Source organism: Miniopterus schreibersii (assembly GCF_964146895.1).
Source record: "Miniopterus schreibersii genome assembly, chromosome: 4".
Lineage (NCBI taxonomy): Eukaryota > Metazoa > Chordata > Mammalia > Chiroptera > Miniopteridae > Miniopterus > Miniopterus schreibersii.
In genome coordinates, this window is record NC_138105.1 from 96,587,651 (window position 1) to 96,606,205 (window position 18,555).

At 51.3% G+C, this 18,555-nt stretch overlaps 1 protein-coding gene across 2 annotated transcripts in view; it reads right to left on the reverse strand.

Moving 5' to 3' along the window:
* Positions 1 to 13,360, reverse strand: part of SH3PXD2B (SH3 and PX domains 2B) — an 81,832-nt gene extending 68,472 nt beyond the window's left edge. For both annotated transcript variants that reach the window (XM_081134633.1, XM_081134632.1), the window contains exon 1: positions 13,240 to 13,360. In XM_081134633.1, the coding sequence (XP_080990759.1) occupies positions 13,240 to 13,314 (75 nt within the window). In that variant the 5' untranslated portion in view covers positions 13,315 to 13,360. The remainder of the gene's footprint in view (positions 1 to 13,239) is intronic.
* Between the last annotated feature and the right edge of the window lie 5,195 nt (positions 13,361 to 18,555).

Genomic DNA, 18,555 nt, shown 5'->3' on the forward strand with positions numbered 1-18,555 from the left:
ATACTACATCATTCGCGGGCCATACAAAATTATCAACTTAAAAATTAGCCTGCTATATTTGGGCAAACATTTAATTAACTCATCCCTAAGGTGATGGCTGGAACTGCTTCTCTTTGGTGAGGCCTTGGCAGGGCCAGACGATATGGTTTCACAGGCCATATATGGCCCGCGGGCCAGACATTCCTCACCCCTGATGTAAAGTATGTTTGTCGACATGTGGTTATTCCAAACCACCTGTGTCATACCATCAGGGGATGCTTATTAAAAATATACATCACTAGTCAGGTAATAGTGATGATGACAATGGTAAAGGTAATACTAATAGGTAACTATTTTATTCAGCACTTTCATGTGCCAGGCACTGCTCTACACCCTTTATAGGAAATAACCCCCAGTAGGTACTATTTTTACCCTCATTTTATAGATGAAGAAACTGAGGCACAGAGAAGTTAAGTCACTTAATGAGGTCACACACTCAGCTGGTAACTGGCAGAGCCACCTGGCTTCCAAGCCCAAATTCTGGAACTTCTACCCAGAAGTCTCATCTGTTTTCCCTGCCACAGACCCTTCTGACAATCTGATGAAACCCATAGACCCTTTCTCAGAATTATTTAAAACAAATAAGATAAAGCTCATAGGATTCTAGGTAAAACTAATTATACTGAATATAATAAAAAGGTTCCAAAAATAAAATTATAAAGTACACATTTATTATTGCAATAAATAACAAAATCTAGCAGTTGGTCAAGTAACATCACTATTCTGAAGTAGTGTTGAGTATAAACGATCTACTGGGATTTGTGAAACCATAAAATGATATGAAAATATCAGTGAATTTCTGCTGGTGACAAAGTCACAGGTATCATTACGATCACAGAGGGTTGCTGCCTTCATTTGTAATGAAGGTAATGCTAAATTACTGTTGGAGGTTAGACTAAAGATATACTTTTCCCCCTTCCAAGTTCAAGGACCCTCTGAATTCTACCCATATTAGGAAGACCCTTACGAGTCAGCTTTTCCCGTCTCAGAACACCCATCCCTGGACCCCAGCTCAGAGCACAGCTCTCTGTCCCAGCAGGGAACAGACAGTCCAGGCCTCACGCCCCTGCCCTGTCCCCACAGTCCACGCCAGGCCGTCACAGCCCTTATGCTGCGGTGACACGTTCCAGACGGTGACCTCTATGAGGACAAAGGCTTCCTGGTCACCTCAGCCTCTCTCCGGCTCAGGGCCAGGCCTGACTGAGAACAGACAAAAAACCCACATCTGTGCAACTGACTGGCAGCCAAGAGTGGCCCGAAGCCACAGGCTGCTGATTCACACCTTGGCTGGGGAGGAGGAAATGGTGACGCAACTGCGTGGGTTTCTAGCTTTCTTTGCCAGAGCAGTAAGCAGGGGGTCCATGCAATTCTGCTTAATTAAGCAGAACAGAAAATATTATCCATTTGCTTTAAGGCAATGTTTCTCTTTGAGTCCTGGGGTGAGTTGACTGTGCCCTATTTATAGTCAAGGACAGGCAGCAGAGCCAAGTGTGATCCTGGGCAAATCACTTCACCTTTCTAAGCCTCAGTCTCCAAATTTGTGAAATGGGTTAATAATGGTACCTACATAGCAGACATCTACTGTTTCCGCCTGTCCAGGCTCCATGCCTTCTTCTTCCAGCAAGAGTGTCCTGAATCTCCTGCAAGGCCCATCCCTTCCCTCTTGCTACTTGGACTATCGCAATATCCCGCCCTTGCTGGCCCAGGGATGGCCAGGTGATCTGGCTGGGCCACGAAGATTCACCCTTCCTCGAACTGGGCTCTTCTGTGAGTGGCCATGAGGACTGAGGGATGGAGCAGCCGCCTGCCTCTGGTGATGTTCTCATGCCCCCGGCACTTCCTACTCCCTGGGTGGTGCCAGCTGCTCAGGTCCTTCCCATGCCTGGGGGCTGAGTTTCCCCATGATTCTGTCAGAGCCACCTTTCCACTACATTGCCTATGGCTTAAGTTAGCCAGGTCCGTTTCTGTCGCTTGCAACCCAAGAATCCTGACTAATTTCCTAATCTCGGAGCTGCTGAGCGGATTCAGTGACATATGCATGAATGGCCTTGAGCACATAGTAACACTCAGATAAAGAATAGCTATTCAGCCCAGCCGGGCATGGCTCAGAAGTTGAGCGTTGACCTAGGATCCAGGCGATCTGGGTTCGATTCCTGGTCAGGGCACATGCCCGGGTCGCGGGCTTGATCAATGGCTCTCTCATCATTGATGTTTCTATCTCTCTCTCTCTCCCTCTCCTTTCCTCTCTCTGAAATGAATAAAGATATATTAAAAAAAAAAAAAAGAATAGCTATTCAATAATAAAAAAATATTATTAAGCCTTGAGAACAAAACAATCCTGGAGTAATTTAATTCTTCCCAAATTTGAGAATTCCTACTGGCTTCCATAGTCCGCCCTCTCTCTTTCAAATCCTGATTTTTCTGTCCTCACACAACCCTCCTATGAACAGGTCCTCTGTCCCCTCCACTTTCCTGTGAAAGGCCCTCCTATCCATCAAGCTGGGGGAGAACCCCTGAGTACCAGTTCCTCTCACCTACTCCAGTGACTTCCATCTTGGAAACCTCTGGTCCCCAGGCCCATGTGTACTGGGGACATGGTCCTTTTGAAGGTGGGGTCCATGCTTTGCATTATTTTGTGGTTCTCGGCCCAACAAGGAGCCCTCAGATCCTTCTGGCCCCCACCTACCGGTCAAGCTTCACCTCTGCCACTCAAATCTCTCCTGCTTGTTTCGAACAGGCGACATGCCAAGGTTTCTGCTTTTTTGTCCTCATGTTCTCTCTACGTGAAATTCCTTCACCCTTCTCTACTCGGCAACATCCCTCCTGTGCTTTGAGATCTGCCGTGGGTCACCTCTTCTGTGGCATCTTCTCTAAGTCTTACTTCCCAGAACCGAAGGGCACAGGCCTCTGCTCACTCTGCAAGTACCAGACTAGCCCTGTCTACCTGTTTCCTTTAGGCCATTGACCTTGAGGTCTGAGTCCCCTGTGTGCGCATCTATAGATCATCCCTCTGTGTCAAAAGTGCCTGGCCCTGGAGGGGCTTATGTTTGTGCAGTGAATTCTCCAGAAACGTTGCTGATGTTAAAAAGTACAAAGGTTTCCTGGTTGTGGTTGTTCTTCTGAAAGTGGTGGTTCTGGGAGTATAGGATGCCCAGTAAAATCTGAATTTCAAATAAACAATGAATACTTTTGTTAGTATAAGTATGTCCCTAATATTGCATGTTTAACTGAAATTCAAATTTCACTGGGCTTCCTGCATTTTCATTCGGTAAATCTGGCAACGCTGAGCCCTCGATGGCCTGAGACCAGCTGCAGAAGCTGGCGGCAAAGCTCTGCCCACACGCACAGGAGATGCACCTCCAGTCCCTTCTCCCTTCACTCCATGAAGAGGGCCCTGGGCTTGGGCTCGCCGCCCGCAGGTTGGCATCTGAACCAGCAGATGCCGGGAGAGAACACCAGGCAGCAGTTTGGGGAACAGGGTGGAGGATAGATGGCTGTGGCAAAGCTCGGGCCTGTTGGCTCCTGGCAGGGGCAGAGTCTGGGAGGAGTGAGCCACACGAGCCACTGCCCACTGCGGAAACACTGAGCCTCCCGAGTCTGTCTCAGCAGCCAGTTCCCATGTCACAGCGGGGGGCAGGGATGCCAGCTCCACCCAGGGTCTGGCTGACCCACCACAGGGCCGCAGCATCACCCCAGGCCGGGAAGCTCCAAGCACAACCATCCCAGCAGCACCCTCCCTCAGGCGCTCTGCACAAAAGCTCATTCAATTTCCCACTAAAGCCACCCTCTGCCCAGAGGAGAGGGCTCAGTGCCAAGAGCGAGTAAAGGACGGAACCAGGACAGAACCCAGGCTCTGAGTGGGTTGCAACCCTCCAGCCACATGGCTTCCTAATAAGCTTGTCTCTTGTCCTCGGCCAAGGCGGCTGCTCAGGACACACTGTCTGCGCCCCCCAGGCCGACGGGATGCTCGGCGGGCAGCTCCCTTCCTGCCGCTGCAGTGACCCACAGCTGGCCCTCATCTCCGAGGGGAAGGAGGAAACTGAGTCATGCACAGCAACACCGTTCCCCCGACCACAGCTTCTCCGAGGAAAAAGCACGCACAGTGGCAACCAGGATATGAGTGGCCTGGATGAGAGGTGCAATGACAGTGCGGCCCCCTAGTCCCGCTGGCAGCGTGATAACTGTGCTGCATGCTGACTCCTGGGCCCCTCCGGGTGGGTAACAAGCGGACATATGAAACGCTCGGGGAAGTGGGGTGCGGGGCACAGCTCTACCCTGGACGATCTTTCTGGTGCCCCTGTGACCTTGGCGTGAAGAGCACCGAACTCAGACCTGCAATTCTTTCCAGCCCTACTGAGCTGCAGGCGCTATGGGACCAGGGCCCGGGCCTGCTGAGCAGGGAGCATTTCAACTGGAAAAGCATCTGCTCAGGCCTTCCCTCGTGGTATTTTAAACACATCTCTTTCCACTTCTTGGGCTCTCCGACGATGGGAAAGCCACATCCTGAGACCTCCCTCTGTGGGGCAGGAGCCTGGGAGGCTGGCGCCCACCTCGGAGAACTGATTCTCGGAGGAGCCGGGCAAGCCCACTGCTCGGGACAGGCCGGGTGGCAGGAAGTGGGACCTGGCTGGAGCCACCACAGCCTGGCACGGCTGCTTTTTTTCAAATGAGCACGCGCGGTTTTTTTACTTTTACTACAAATAGGAATATGTGTTCACTGCAGAACGTTTGGAAAATGGAGAAAAGCACAGATGAGCAAAGAAAAAAAGGGGACATATATTTCATCAGCTACATTTCTATGCTCACACAGTTACAGATTTCCATCCTTAATCTGTAATGAGGTGGGAATCAGCCTGTCTGTTGTTTTGCAACCAGCTTTTACTATTTCCTGTTCCCATGACAGGAGACGGAATACATTTTTACCATCTTTGGTGTCCTAGCTTGTGGCTATAGCATACAGAGTATGTTTGCTCTCTCTTGTTCTCTGCTGATGGATGCTTGAGTGGTTACCAACTGTTTACTATCACAGTGGTACTATGTACACTACATTAGTGTGCAATACGCACTACATTAGGATACTATGTTAGGACAGCTCCTAGTAATCAAGCCCTACCGAACGCTCGGCCCATTTAATCCTCACATCAGCTCTATGAAATTGGAACTACAGTAAACCCTCGATTTTGCGGATCTTGATTTTACAGACTGGATTCAACAGACAAAATTTCTGGTCCATATGTCATATGTGAAAATTAACACCCTGTTGATTTTAAAATGCTTTTAACCAAGATTTGCTTATAATTAACAGGGGTTTTTTGTTATTAATTCACTGTTATTTTTAACAATTTTTAACAAATAGGCTATATGCTGAACAAAATACTGTAGTAATTTCATCGACATAAATATTACATATCTATAACTATAGTCTACATATTTAAATCCAAGAGTCACCACTTGTAAACAATGTTCGAGAATGATTAGCACATGTTCACAGTGCATCGTGCACGTTAACTGGTTCTACTGTCCAGTGGCGTGACTTTCTGCAGCAGTTTTAACGAGTGCCGGTGGCTGTTCCCACGTGCGCTAAGCCACGCCCCAGCCATACGCGTTTGTTTACTCGCAGTGAGTGGTGAATGCACGCATTTACTAGACCTATTCAGTATAAATTGAAAATTATAGTAATACATATAGAAAACTGTTCTGTGAAATTAAACTTTTCATACATACTTAATTTTAATTACACAAATGTGTCTACATAAGTAAAAACAAGTAAACTAACCAATTTGTCAATTTTTTAACATTTGCATTTGGAAAACCTACTTTATCATACAAGGTGTCCCAAAAAAATGTATACACACTTTAACAGCTGATAAAACTCACTTTTCACGCTTAACTGATTCAAAATAATGAGTGAAGCCAGGCTAAGATTTGAACAAAGAAAATTTATCCTAAAGTGTCACCAGACTTTTTTAATGGGGATACATGAAAGATGAAGTTTACAGTACAAAAGGGGCAGCAGTCGACGAGTTGAGGGGTCACAAACACCAAACAGAATGGTTCTTGGCGTTTGCAATTCCATTGCTTTGTGTTACCAGCAGTGCCTGGCGCAGAAGTTCATCCATTTGAAAACAAGCATTGGCAAAATAATTCTTCACTTCTGTAGAGTCTTTTAAATTTTGAAAATAAACTGTATGTTAATAAACACTGACTTTAGAATCATTCAAAGTGCGTATAGATTTTTTGGGGACACCCTGCATAATACTTTCGACTTTGACACTCCCTCACCCGAATCAGTCCGTTAAATCGAGGTTTTACTATATTTTTATTCCATTTGACAGATGAGGGAACTGAGGTACAGAGAGGTAAGTAATTTGTCTAAGATCACTGTTGGTAGGTGGCAGAGCAGGGACTTGAACCCAGGCTGCCTGGCGTACTTTCTCTGCTTTACCAGAAGCAAGGAATGGCCCAAGAAAGCTTGATCTAAAATGACATTTGAGCAATCTGACAATATGAAAGGCCCACCCCATTTGATCTTGAGACAACTGCAGGAGCCCAGAGTACAAGAGAAGCAGGCTGGGACAGCTACTAAAGACGAACCCGCAGGTGAGGGGAGGCTCTGGCTCCTTGCAACCACGGGCCAGGATGGCGCTCTACAGCTGATGTCCACTGTTTTTCAATCACAAAAAAGCAATAACCGCCTGGCCAGTGTGGCTCAGCAGTTAAGCATCAACCTATGATGCAGGAGATCACAGTTTGATTCCTGGTCAGGGCACATGCACTGGGGGCTAGATCCCTGGTAGGGGCGTGCAGGAGGCAGTCAATCAATGACTCTCTCATTGATGTTTCTCTCTCTCCCTCTTCCTTCCTCTCTCTGAAACCGATATACTAAAAAAAAAAAAAAAGCAATAACCATTTGTTAAAACCCTACCTGCAAGGCCTTCCTGTCTACTGAGGGCACCATCTCTGTGTGACACAGAGCGCAGGACAAGAACACACCCGTAAAGCAGGCAGACAGGCTCAGCCTTGCTCACCGCGATCCCAGTGGCAGCAGGGTGTCCAGCTTGGGGCAGGCACTCCATAAATGCCTCTCAAACTAAAGAACATGGAAAACCCATAGCACGCCCCCAGGGCAGCCAGCAGGAGAGGGGCAGAGATTCATATCGAGGCTATTACCATCATCAATATCACTCTTTATGACTACCACCACTGAGTGCCTTTATAAGGAGGCATCACATGCAATGTTGAGGGACATGAATTAATCCTCACAGTTGCCCTGGACTTGCGGGTAAGCACTATGACTAGCTCCATTTCACAAACCCTCAGGTAGCAAGGTCATCCAGCTCAGGAGCGCTTGAAGAGGACCCAAAGTCAGGTCTTTTCATCTTGAAGGTCATGGTGGGTCCTAAGACCTGAGCTAGTAGCTGACATTTGTGCCCCCAGCAGGAGGGACGGATTAGAGATTGGGGGCATATGTTATCAAAGAAGCACACAGTGGTCTTCGAAGGAAGACCCTGTATTCATGTTATAGACGCAGAAACTAAGTCTGAGGGTTGAGTGCCCAGATGTTTGTCTCTAACAAGCTCTTTCCACTCATGTTTGCTGCCCGGCATGCTTCTGCAAAAGGGTGTGTCAGGGGGAGGCAACTGGTGGCTGGAAAACAGAATGCAGCTAAGGTGGGCAGCAGATTCACAGTCTGTTCCAGACCACCAAGCTCGCCAGCCAGAGGCCTCCCATAGACCAGGAGAGAGCTCCAGTAACGCCTAGTAAGGGGTGACCTACCCTGCAAATCTCAGCTGCTCAGAACAGTGACCCCTGGGCTTTCAGAGCCTGACCAAGGGAGGAGGGAGGTTTCAAGGTTGGCGATGCCATCACTCCAGGAGCACAATCAACCCAGAGTTCCCCTGGAGCGACAATGACTAGGGGATGGCGGAGGCTTGCATTTCACCCATCCAGGTGCAGGGAAGAAGGGGGTGAGGGAAGGGCCAGGATGGGGAAACTGGGGCAAAGGAGCTTAAGTGACCATTGAAGGTCACTTGGCTCAGGGGTGGGATCCCAGGGCTGCTGCCTCTCCCAGACACACAGGCATTTGCTCAGTCCCCACACCGCCATTCCCTGCTGCACGACCTCAGGCAGTGCCTCCACCGCTCTGAGCCTCTAGTCACAATGGGTAAATGGGAATGCTAATATAACGTCCTGAAGGATTAGGGTCCTGGATGCATAAATACATTGTACTAATTAATAGAAGACAAGTAACCCAATATACCGGAAAAGGGGGCAAAAGATAAAACAGGTAATTTACAGAAGAGGAAACGCAAACGGCAGATACAGCTGTGAAAAGCAACCACCATGAGATGCTATTCTGCACCCCCAGACTGGCAAAAACTAAAAAGTCCGACAACTGGAGTGTCAGCAAGAACACAGAGCAAAGGAACCTAGAGGCACTGCTCCCGGGGATGTAAATGGAAAGGTGAAAACACAAACTCCAGGTCCCAGCAATCCCGCTCCAGGCAACTGTGCTTGGAAGCAGCTCCAGGAAGTGAACTGCTGAAAACACCCAAGCAGAAGCCCAAGTGGGATATTAAACAGCAGTTAAAAGGAACTGGGGCCACAGTAGCAACAAAGATCTCAAAAGTGTAATGTTTTTATGAAGTTTTAAAACATTCACCACAAAATTTTTGGAAGTGTTAAAAAGGTAGAAACTTGCCCTGGCCGGTTTGGCTCAGTGGTTAGTGTCGGCCTGTGGACTGAAGGGTCCCGGGTTTGATTCCGGCCAAGGGCATGTACCTCGGTTGCAGGCTCATCTAGGTCAGGGCACATGCGGGGGGCAACCAATCGATGTGTCTCTCTCACACCCATGTTTCTCTCTCTCTCTCTCCCCCTTCCATTCTCTCTCTGAAAAAGCAATGGAAAAAATACCCTCAGGTGAGGTTTGAAAAAAAAAAGGTAAAAACATTAAAAGACACGTGGTTGGGGAGAGGGAATTGATAGCAAACAGCCACAAGGGATTTTTTTTGGTGGGGGAGGGTGGTAGAAATATTATACAACTGTACTGTGGTGATGGTTGCACAGCTCTATAAATTTACTAAAAGAAATCTGCAAACTGTACACTTGCAGTGGATATTACAATATGGAAATTATACCCCAATAAAGCTGTTAAAGGAAAAAATCCTATCTAATAGTCTATTTTTAAAAAGTGCACGGGACTGACAAACAGCAAAGAGAGGACATTGGTTTTTTTATGGGGGGGGTGTTGGGGAGGGTACACAGGGGGCTTTGCTTCTGCAATGTTTTATTTCTTAAAAATAAAAATGATGTGAGACAAATAAGGCAAAATGTAAAGATCTAACAGCTGGATGGTGGACAAATATTTATTTTATTCTATGCATCCATCTACTTGAAGCAGTATATCAATATAACTAAAAAAAGTACCTGTTTTAAAGGGCTGCTGTGATGACTACATACACAAAGAGCTTAACCCAGTGCCTGGCCCGCAACAACTGCTCCGATTTCAGCTATTATGAGTATCGCTGCTCTCACTACTACCATCGCGCTCTTCTTAACATCTAACGATCGCATGATGGAATGAGCCAGCAGCTCGGGCCCTGATGATGAAGCCTCGTTTAAATCCAGGGCTTCTGTACATCCCACTCCAGAGCAGGAAGTGGGGTAATCAAATAAAACCCACAAAACCTACAGGGGGAACTTCCTCCTCCCAAGCAAGAAGATAGCCTAGCTGGGGAGGATCTCCTCAGAGTGTCAAACTTGAAATCCCCCTCTCCACTCATCCCGAAGGCCCTGGCTCTGGGGCAGGAAAGGGGTTGGCAGAGAAAGGCAACCGCCCCCAAAGGCAGAAGCTCCCAGCCTCAGACAGAGCGCGGGGCTCCAGGGGAGCCCACTCCAAGTAACATCATTGATATTATCACCAACAGTAATCGCTACCCAGCAGCTAGGATCTCAAGGCCCCTGGGAGCTTCTGCCCCTGCATTCTTCACATCTGGCCTGTGGCTCTGCCAACAGGTGAATGAGGCTGGGGCAGGGCATGGACAGGATGCCACCCTGATCATGGAAAATATGCCATTTCAGGAGAAACAGGCTGCCCAGCCCTGATAGGCAGCCCCAAGCTCCAGGTACAGTTCTCCAGTGATTATCTATAGAACCTGTGACCTGTTCCCTCCAAGGCAACTGAGTGTTGAGCAGGGGGTGGCTGGGCTAGCTACAAAAGGGGAGAGGGCTGGAGGGAATTAAGGCTCCATAACAGATTTATATATTCTGATTTATGTATTCTAATGCAGTGCTTGGAGTAGGGATGTGTCTGACTTTGACCCCCTAGGGAACATGTCTAGACACATTTTTGGTTGTCACAATAGGGAAGGGTGATGCTACTGGCATCTAGTGGGTAGAAGCCAGAGATGCTGCTAAACATCCGACAGTGCACAGGACAGACCCCACGACAAAGAATCATCTGCCCAAAATGTCAACAGTGTTGAGGCTGAGAAATTCTGCCCTTGAGGCAAGTAACAGTGCTTACAATTTTCAGATTACAGAAGATGGAGCCAAGCGAGGTAAATCCACCAGCCCAGCGTCACATAGTGGGAAGTAGCAGAGCCCAGGACTGTCCAGCTCCCCTGCTCACACTCTCTCCAGGGTGGTTAGGCCAGGTTCAGAAAGGTGGATACCAAATGGGATGAGAGTCCAGACCCATGCCGATAGCTGCCTCCACGCCCCATTCCTTCCAGAGTAGTGGGGTGGTATGGCTTGAGAACAGGAGTGGGGGCTCCTGGCAGCTTCTGGAAGGTTCAAATCCCCTGCCATCACGGCATTAAACCTGCTCCATTCTTGCGGATGACTCAAGCTTCAGTTCAACCCATCACCCCTCTTCATCTGATGAACCAAAAAGGCTGGATACAAAGGAGGGGGGCACCTTGAATCACAAGAGTGACTAAACTCACATGCAGAAAAACAACTTCTTGCTGAAATCCCTCCCCATGTGACTTCAGCATGTTCCCATCAGAGTGACACGGACACCACAGAGCAGGGAGGCAGGCATCTAACAGTTATGGAAAGCCAACCCTATCAGTCACACGGTCCTTCCCCTTAGGGAGAGGGCACCCTCACCCCCAGCTTACAGAAGAGGAAACTGAGGCTCTGAGAGGCCACACAGCTAGCAAACTGTGAGGCCAAGATTTGAACTCAAGTCCACATTTGAACATTTAGAGGCTTGTCTCAAGAGCCTCCTAAAAAGTGGTTGAAAGCTTAGAAAGATGCCTCTCGAAGCTGCAGAACCTTCAAAAAACTGGTAGAAAGGGATCTGACTAAGCAGAGGATGAAAGCCTCAGGGTGGTCATAAATGATGGCAGACTCCCTGGTGTTTTGGGAGCTTTGCTTAGGGACACTCTGAGGGTATGGGATCTGGGAAGTGGTGTGGTCTGGTGGAACGCCACTTTGGGGGTCCAACGGACTTGCATTTATATCCCTGCTCTGCCCCTGACCGTGACCTCAGGCCTAGGACGTCACCTTTCTGAGCCTCAGTTTCCGCATCTGTCAAGTGGGCTGAAGAACCTCTGCCTAACATGGGTGTGAAAGGAGAGGACAGGAGAGAGCGAGTGGACGATGGTGCCAGTTCGTGGTGGCTGTATCTATTCTGGTTTTGCCAGCTCACAGGTCTGGTGGGAGGCGGCACGGAGCACCTCAGACTTCCATGTGTTGCCATGTTGGTGAAACCGTCCCGTACTAAAGAGGCAACTCAGTTACACATTCAACAGGCTCAAACAAGAAACCAAGAGTTGGCAGCATTTGAAACAGCTCACACACACACACACACACAAAAGACAATTTAGCCCAGTTCTGGAAGCAAGGGAAACTTTGCTCTATTTAAAGATGCCACAGGTCCAGGAAATAGCTTCCCCCTGCCTGGCAAAGGGCTGTCTAACCAGCCGCCCGGCCAATAACAATACAGGCTCGCCCAGCACGCCCTCTCGCCCAGCGCAGGGTGGGCCCGGCCACCTCCTCCCGGGATTTCACAGGCTCCCGCCGAGGGCACGTCGACCAGCTCGGTGAGGAGCCTCTGAAGGAAACAGACCCAAAGGCGACTTGCGGGGAGGCAGGAGCGGAGCCGGCCAGCCAACGCCCTCCGCTCTTCATTGTTCTACTCCTCTTTGTTAGGCTTTTCCCTCCCTCTTGCTCTTTTTTCCTTCCTGGTGAACTTCTCTGCGGCGAGGTGCTGCCACTGCCCCTTCTCACCAGCAGACACGCCGCAGCCCTGCCTCCAGGAGGGAGGCCTGCATCTCCCGGCCCAACACCGCCGGGCCCCATTATTCCTGCACCCCAAACCTCTGAGGTGGTCCCAGGGCCCCCTGAGCCCCGAGATTCAGCTGCTAGGCTGCTGTGGAAGCCATTTCCCCACCTGCGGGTCACCGTCTGCCCCAGACACCCCCCTTCCAGGGGCAGGGAAGAGCTGAGTTCAGCTCCACCTTCCAGAGCCTGCAGCCTCTTTGAGCCTCAGCCTTCCCATCTGCAAAATGAAGCTATGGGCCCATTTTCTCAAGTCCCCACCGGCTCTAAACGAGATTCCCATTTCACAGAGGGAGACACCAGGAGAAAACTTTAAGGACGTTTAAAAACAAGTTATAGGAGAGAGGGGGCCGCGTGTGTGTGTGTGTGTGTGTAACCTATTTTAAGGTGCAGGCCCTCGGCGGGTCCATTCCCAGGCGTCTCCTCCCCCGCTCAGGCTGGCCCCTCCAAGAGGACACAGGCTACCTGTGGCTGGTCACTGCGGTCCCCGCGCCCGCGGACCAGGCGGGGCCTGAGCACAGGCGCTCCTCTCTCCCCTCTGTCTCTCTGCCCCCTACTTCGCTGGGGACATACTTCTCCACGGACAGGCAGGGCAGGAGTGGGGGGAAAGGGGGAGACGGAGCGGGTACGAGAGGAGGCACGGGGGCGAGGGGGGAGGCTGGGAAGGAAGACGGGAACCCGGCAAAAGGGGGGAGGGGAGGGGGAGGGGAAAGGGGGGAGGGGAGGGGAGAGGAGGGGGAGGGGGAGGCGCCGGGAGACCCGGGCGGTGCGGCAGCGGGGCGCAGGGGAGGTGGGGGAGAAACACCCGGAGGCAGAAGTTTCCAGAGCCGGGGGGCTCCCGGCCGCCCCCGGCGGGCACGGGCGCGGGGGGCGCGGGGGGCGCGGGGGGCGCGGGGGCCGCGCGGCACTCACATAATGCTTGTTGGGCACCCGCCGCTTCTGCACGTCCAGCACCTTCACCTCCACGATGCTGCGCCGCGGCGGCATGGCCGCTCCTCCGCCGGGCCGAGCGCGGGAGCGGGGGGAGCGGGGGCCGCGGGGGGCGCGCCGCCGCGGGTCGGAAGCCGGGGGCCGAGTGCGATCCGGGGCCCGGGCCGAGCGCGAGTAGCCGCCGCCGCCGCCGCCCTTAGCTCCGCGCGCCCTCCGGCCGGGCCCGCCGCGCCTCCCGCCCCCGGCCCGCCTCCGGCCCGCCCCCCGCGCCGCCGGCCAGGCCCACTTAAAGGGCCCGGCCCCCACTCCCGGCCCCGCCGCGAGCCCGGCCGTCCCGCGGGCCGCCTCCGCCGGGCCTTTGTCCGCGCGCCCGGCCGCCGCAGCCGGGGAGCCACGGGCGCGCCCCCGCCGTCCGCTCGCGGACTGACTCCTGGATTCATCACGGCGCGCGACTCGCTGGAGGAGCGGGGGTCCAGCGCCAGACTTAAGGGCCGGACTTCCCGGTTCAAATTCCGGCTCTGCAGCCTCGGGCGAGCTGCTTAACCTCTCTGGGTTCAGGTCCTTATCTGTGCAATGGGCCCGGCGGCGCTGCCCGCCAGCCGGGCCGTCCTCACCAGGTGCGCGGGAAGCGCAAATGTTGACAGTTGTAAACCCAGCTCCAAGCCCTAGGGATTCCGGGAGGAGCAGCGGGCCAGCGGCTTCTCCTGGGTTTACAGTCTGAGACATGGGGCGAAAGGGAGAGAAAACCCGCAACAAATGCAAGTACAGAACAATCGCAACAATTTCGCAAAGCAGGGTACTAGGGTGGTGCGTGAAAGAGGGGCCAGCGGGTGCTTGGTAACAAGGTCATTAATTCCCAAATGTGGAGCACTTCCTCCCGCCAGGTGCAGTGCCTCCCTCTTTTCAAAAATGTTCGCTGAATCCTCAGGACAACTCCTGGAGGAAAAAGGTGGTTGACCGACCCATTTTACAGAGGAGGTGACTGAGAGCAGCCTCCAGACTCCCAGAGCTGCTGGAGGCGTATTTCACGAGTTGCAGTTAAGGGTGGCTGGGCCTGCTCCACGCTTTGTCCACTGCCTCCTAGTCCTGGCTTGGCACTGTGTCATTTTCAGGTGAGGTTAGCTGAACAAATGACTGAGTGAATGTACAGATCACCTGATGGATAGGAGGTTTGGGCCCGTGGCCAATGTTCTTACACTAGTAAGCCAGGCTCTTTCCAGCAAACCACGTAGCTCCCCTCCAGGCCTGAAAGGGCCCAGGGCTCCCTCTCACCCTTGGGTCCAAGGTCAGCCTTTGGAAGAGGGTGGGGGTCATCCAGTAGAGGATGCTGCTTGGCAGCCCTGGCCAGGCCACTGGATAGTTTGGCGCTGGTCCTCTTTGGATCGGCCCCTCCATTTGCACCTCCAACTTCTTTGCCAGGTCTTACTGTTGGCAGTGGCAGGAATGGGTGTTAGATGGGTGGGGTCAGACCGGACCCGGGTTCAGCAGCCTCGGTACTTGGGTTCTGCCTAGGAAAGAATTCGGAGCCACAACACAAACGATAAGGGAACACTTATTTGGAAAATCACAGAGGTAGAAGTAATTTGTAGAAGAAAAGGGCTGAGGAAACAAGTTTTAGAGGTAATGGAAGGGCCCGTGGCGCTTAGAAGTGAGGAAGGTCAAGGTGACACACCTGGGGAGATGGGGAGGGGAAAGGTGTGCGTACACCCAGGAGGGAAAGTGTGCGGGGTCCTCCATCCTAAGAGTTTTAAGGGTGGAGATTTTAGGGGAGGTCCCAGGGGAAGATTTCAATAGAATATTCAGCAGTTTTCCAGGTGTGTCCTTTCAGAATAGGGGTCTCCGCTGATTGATTGGCCAGCACCAAGGCAGGGGGGCATTATCCAATGTAGCCGGTCCTGAGGTCAGCCTTGGTGGTGTTGCTTGTCTGGTTTTGCTGCTTTTGGGCCTGGAACTGAAATAAACTGAGGCCTAGATGTAATCTCTAGGGAGGAAGTTCAGGGGGTCCAAAAGTCATGGCTCCCGATATGCTAGGGGAGGAAAGGTTGCCCTGGGGACGAGTTCCCACCCTACAGTTATCCTTTGCTAGGCACCAGGGCTTTCCACCCTGGTGACCTTCTGTACCTGGCCCACTGTCCTTGCTCTGCTCATGTCTGTCTAACTGCCTATCACTTCACCACCCTGTTCTGGTCCCGAGGCTGGTCTGTGCGGGTTTCACTGAAGGGCTCCCTGTCCTCTGGCTTCCTGTTGGTTTTGGCCAGTGGTGGGCCCTGGCAGGAGATTAGGGAAGGAGGAGAGAGGCCTGGGTATCGTTTCCAGAGCTCCCTCCCACAGGGTGGTCCTTACCGAAGGCTCCTTCCCATGCCGGCTCCCTCAGAGTTCCCTTGTCCACTTTTCCTGCTAAGGGTGGTAACAGTCCTGCTGGTACTGCACCCTTGTCCCCTTTTGGTTCCCCAAGCCCTGCCTACGCCTCTGTAAACAGACTCTTAGTAAACTTTCCTTGGTGACCCAGCTCTAGTGTGGTATCCGTTTTGTGCCAGGACCCTCACGGGTAGAATTCCTATAAGACGCATTCTTCTGACGTGCAGCTCTAAGTCAAAGGATTGGAAATGTCCAGTGTGATGAAGGCCTGGCTTTTCTGTGCCTTCTACCTCGCCCTCTGCGTGAGCCCAGCCTTCCTAATAAGGCAGAACCACAGAGGCAGACTCTGGAGGAAATCTGTGAATCAGCCAGCTTCCTCAGTTTTCCCATAGAGGCGCCAAGACCTGCCCCCAGCAGGTCACGGAGAAGCCCAGCGGGTACTCAACCCCCTGAGTGTGTTCAGCACTTCTGCTGTGGCAGGCCTGGCCTGAGAAGACACACTTCCCTCCCCAATACCTACGTGTTTCCAGACCCTTCCTTTGTCTTTCTTTTTAAATTGTAATAAAATATACCCCCCTTCCTGGCCCTGGCAACCACCACCTATTAAGTATGTGACCTTGGTTGTCACTGACTTCTCTGTACCTCCATCTCCCCACCTGCAAGATGGGACAGAATACCCCTGACCTCTTGGCTTGTCCTGAGGTCTAAATGAGATAATACAGGTAAAGCACATGCATTTTTTTTCTTATTTTTTAAATACTCACTTGAGGATATGTTTATTGATTTGAAAGAGAGAGGAAGGGAGAGAGGAATATTATGTGAGAAAGAAACATCGATTGGCTGCCTCCCACATGTACTCTGACCAGGGATCGAACCCCCAACCTTCTGGTGTATGGGACAATATTCCAACCAACCAAGCCACACAGCCAGGATGCATTTTTGTTATTTTTCTGTTAATTAATCTAATACAGTTAAACGTTTTCTTTAACCGATTCAAATCCCAAACCTGATTTTAATCCTAACTCTGCCTTAAGTACATCCACTCTTTCCAAGTCCTGACCATTTTTTAGCCCTTGGTCGTGTGTGCAGCCTCATCTCCCATCAGTTGCCTCCACTTTCCTCACGTACCAACAATAGAAACAACTTGTGATCCCCAAAAGAAAATACCTTGTTTTTTCTCCTATCTACACGCCTTGGCATAACCTATTCATTTCCCCACTTTGTCTTCCGGTGACCTCTTGTTCAGCCTTCAAAGCCCAGCTTGGATGCCACTTCCTCCAGGAAGCCCTGCATCCCGGATATGTAATTGCTTCCTCCCTTAGCTATCACCATGCCTTATCACAGCCACTATTGCTTTTATTGAACTGGCTCCTCCGCCAGACTCTGAGCTCCCAAGGAGTCAGAATGGATCTTGTCTCAAATCCTCACCCAGCATCTGGAACAGACTAGCACGGAGAGGCCCCAGGGAAATGCTGGTGAGATGAATGAATCCATCTCCACCTCCGTAACCCTCACCTAAGTCCTCGCCGGTGGACTTGCACTTGTCCCTACCTCTTCCCCAGGGACCTCGTTCCACGAAGCTTCGCTGTGTCCAGAATGCTTCTGGGAACACTGGCATCCTCCCTGACTGGGGTGTGGAGAGGGCAGGGTAGAGAAGAATCTTTATTCTTCTCTGGTTTACTTTCTAAATTCCTGTTCTGAAGTGTGCAAGCCCGAGAGCTGCAGACCATAGAAAATCAATGCTGGAGCCGACAAAGCGCAGCATTCCATATGGCAGGTTTAGTTAGGAGGAGGGCTCCACGTTCAAGGGGCACCGAATCCATCAGCCTGAATTGGGTCCTGGTCTTTGTGTGATTTCTGGTGTATGCCAGGCTGGCAGGCTGCACTTCTCCCAAGTCCCAAGTTCCCAGGATGACAGCCAAGCCCAGAAAGCTGAGGCCTGCTCCTTCTCTGCCTCTCTCCACCAACCACCTCGAGAAGGAATCAGGCTTCTTTCCAGGACAAAGGCAGGGGACTTGGAAAGAGACGCTTTCCCTCCAAGTCTGCTGTCTGGTTGGCTGGCTTGGCAAGATGCTCATAATTAGCACGGCCAAACCTGGAAATGCTTAGTGGCCAGGCACACAAGGTCCTGTGAAATAGATCATGGCTGTAAGGCAGCGGGTCTTAGAGCGAAGTTCCAGGTACCCAGGCTGCGGGACAGGGCTCAGCGGCTGGGAGGAAGGGGAGAGAAGTTACATCTCCAGTGAGAGGAAGATCACGATTTTCTTCCTTCTATCCTGTCCCCTTTCCTGGCTGCCAACAGTATCTTCCTCCTAAAAGGAAGCTCCATTCATGATCTTCGCCTGCTCAGAAACCCTCACTGGCTCCCACTGATCACAGACGGTCATGAGCTTTAGGTTGGCATTCAAGGCCACCACAACCTGGTCCCTTCAGTGCTGCTTTCATCTCTGTCTACTTTGTGTTTATAAATTGGGCATACATCTGTCTTTTTCCTACTTTGTAAAGGGATATGTGTGTGTTATAACATGGCTTTTATTGAGCACCTACCATGCACTGCACCAGACATTCCATATTCATTTCTCTACCTAACCTGCCCAACAAATCTGCAGTGTATTATTTTTCCCATTTTTAAGTGAGAAAAGCAAAGCTTGGAGAAGTTGCCTAGGGTCATGGCACCGGAGAGTGGTGAAGCTGGGATTTGAACTCAGGTGGACTGGGCTGTCTGACCCATGATCTTTTCATTGAAACAAGAGCCCCCTCGAGGACAGGACTGTTGTCTTCTAAATGTTTGTACTCATTCCCCTCCATAAGTAGGTGCCCCTCTGCTGTAGACTGTTTGTGTCTCCCCCAAATTTCTTGCTGAAATCTAATCCCCAGTGTGATGGTATTAGGAGGTGGGGGGGGTGTCTCTGGGAGGTGATTGGGTGGAGACCTCCTGAA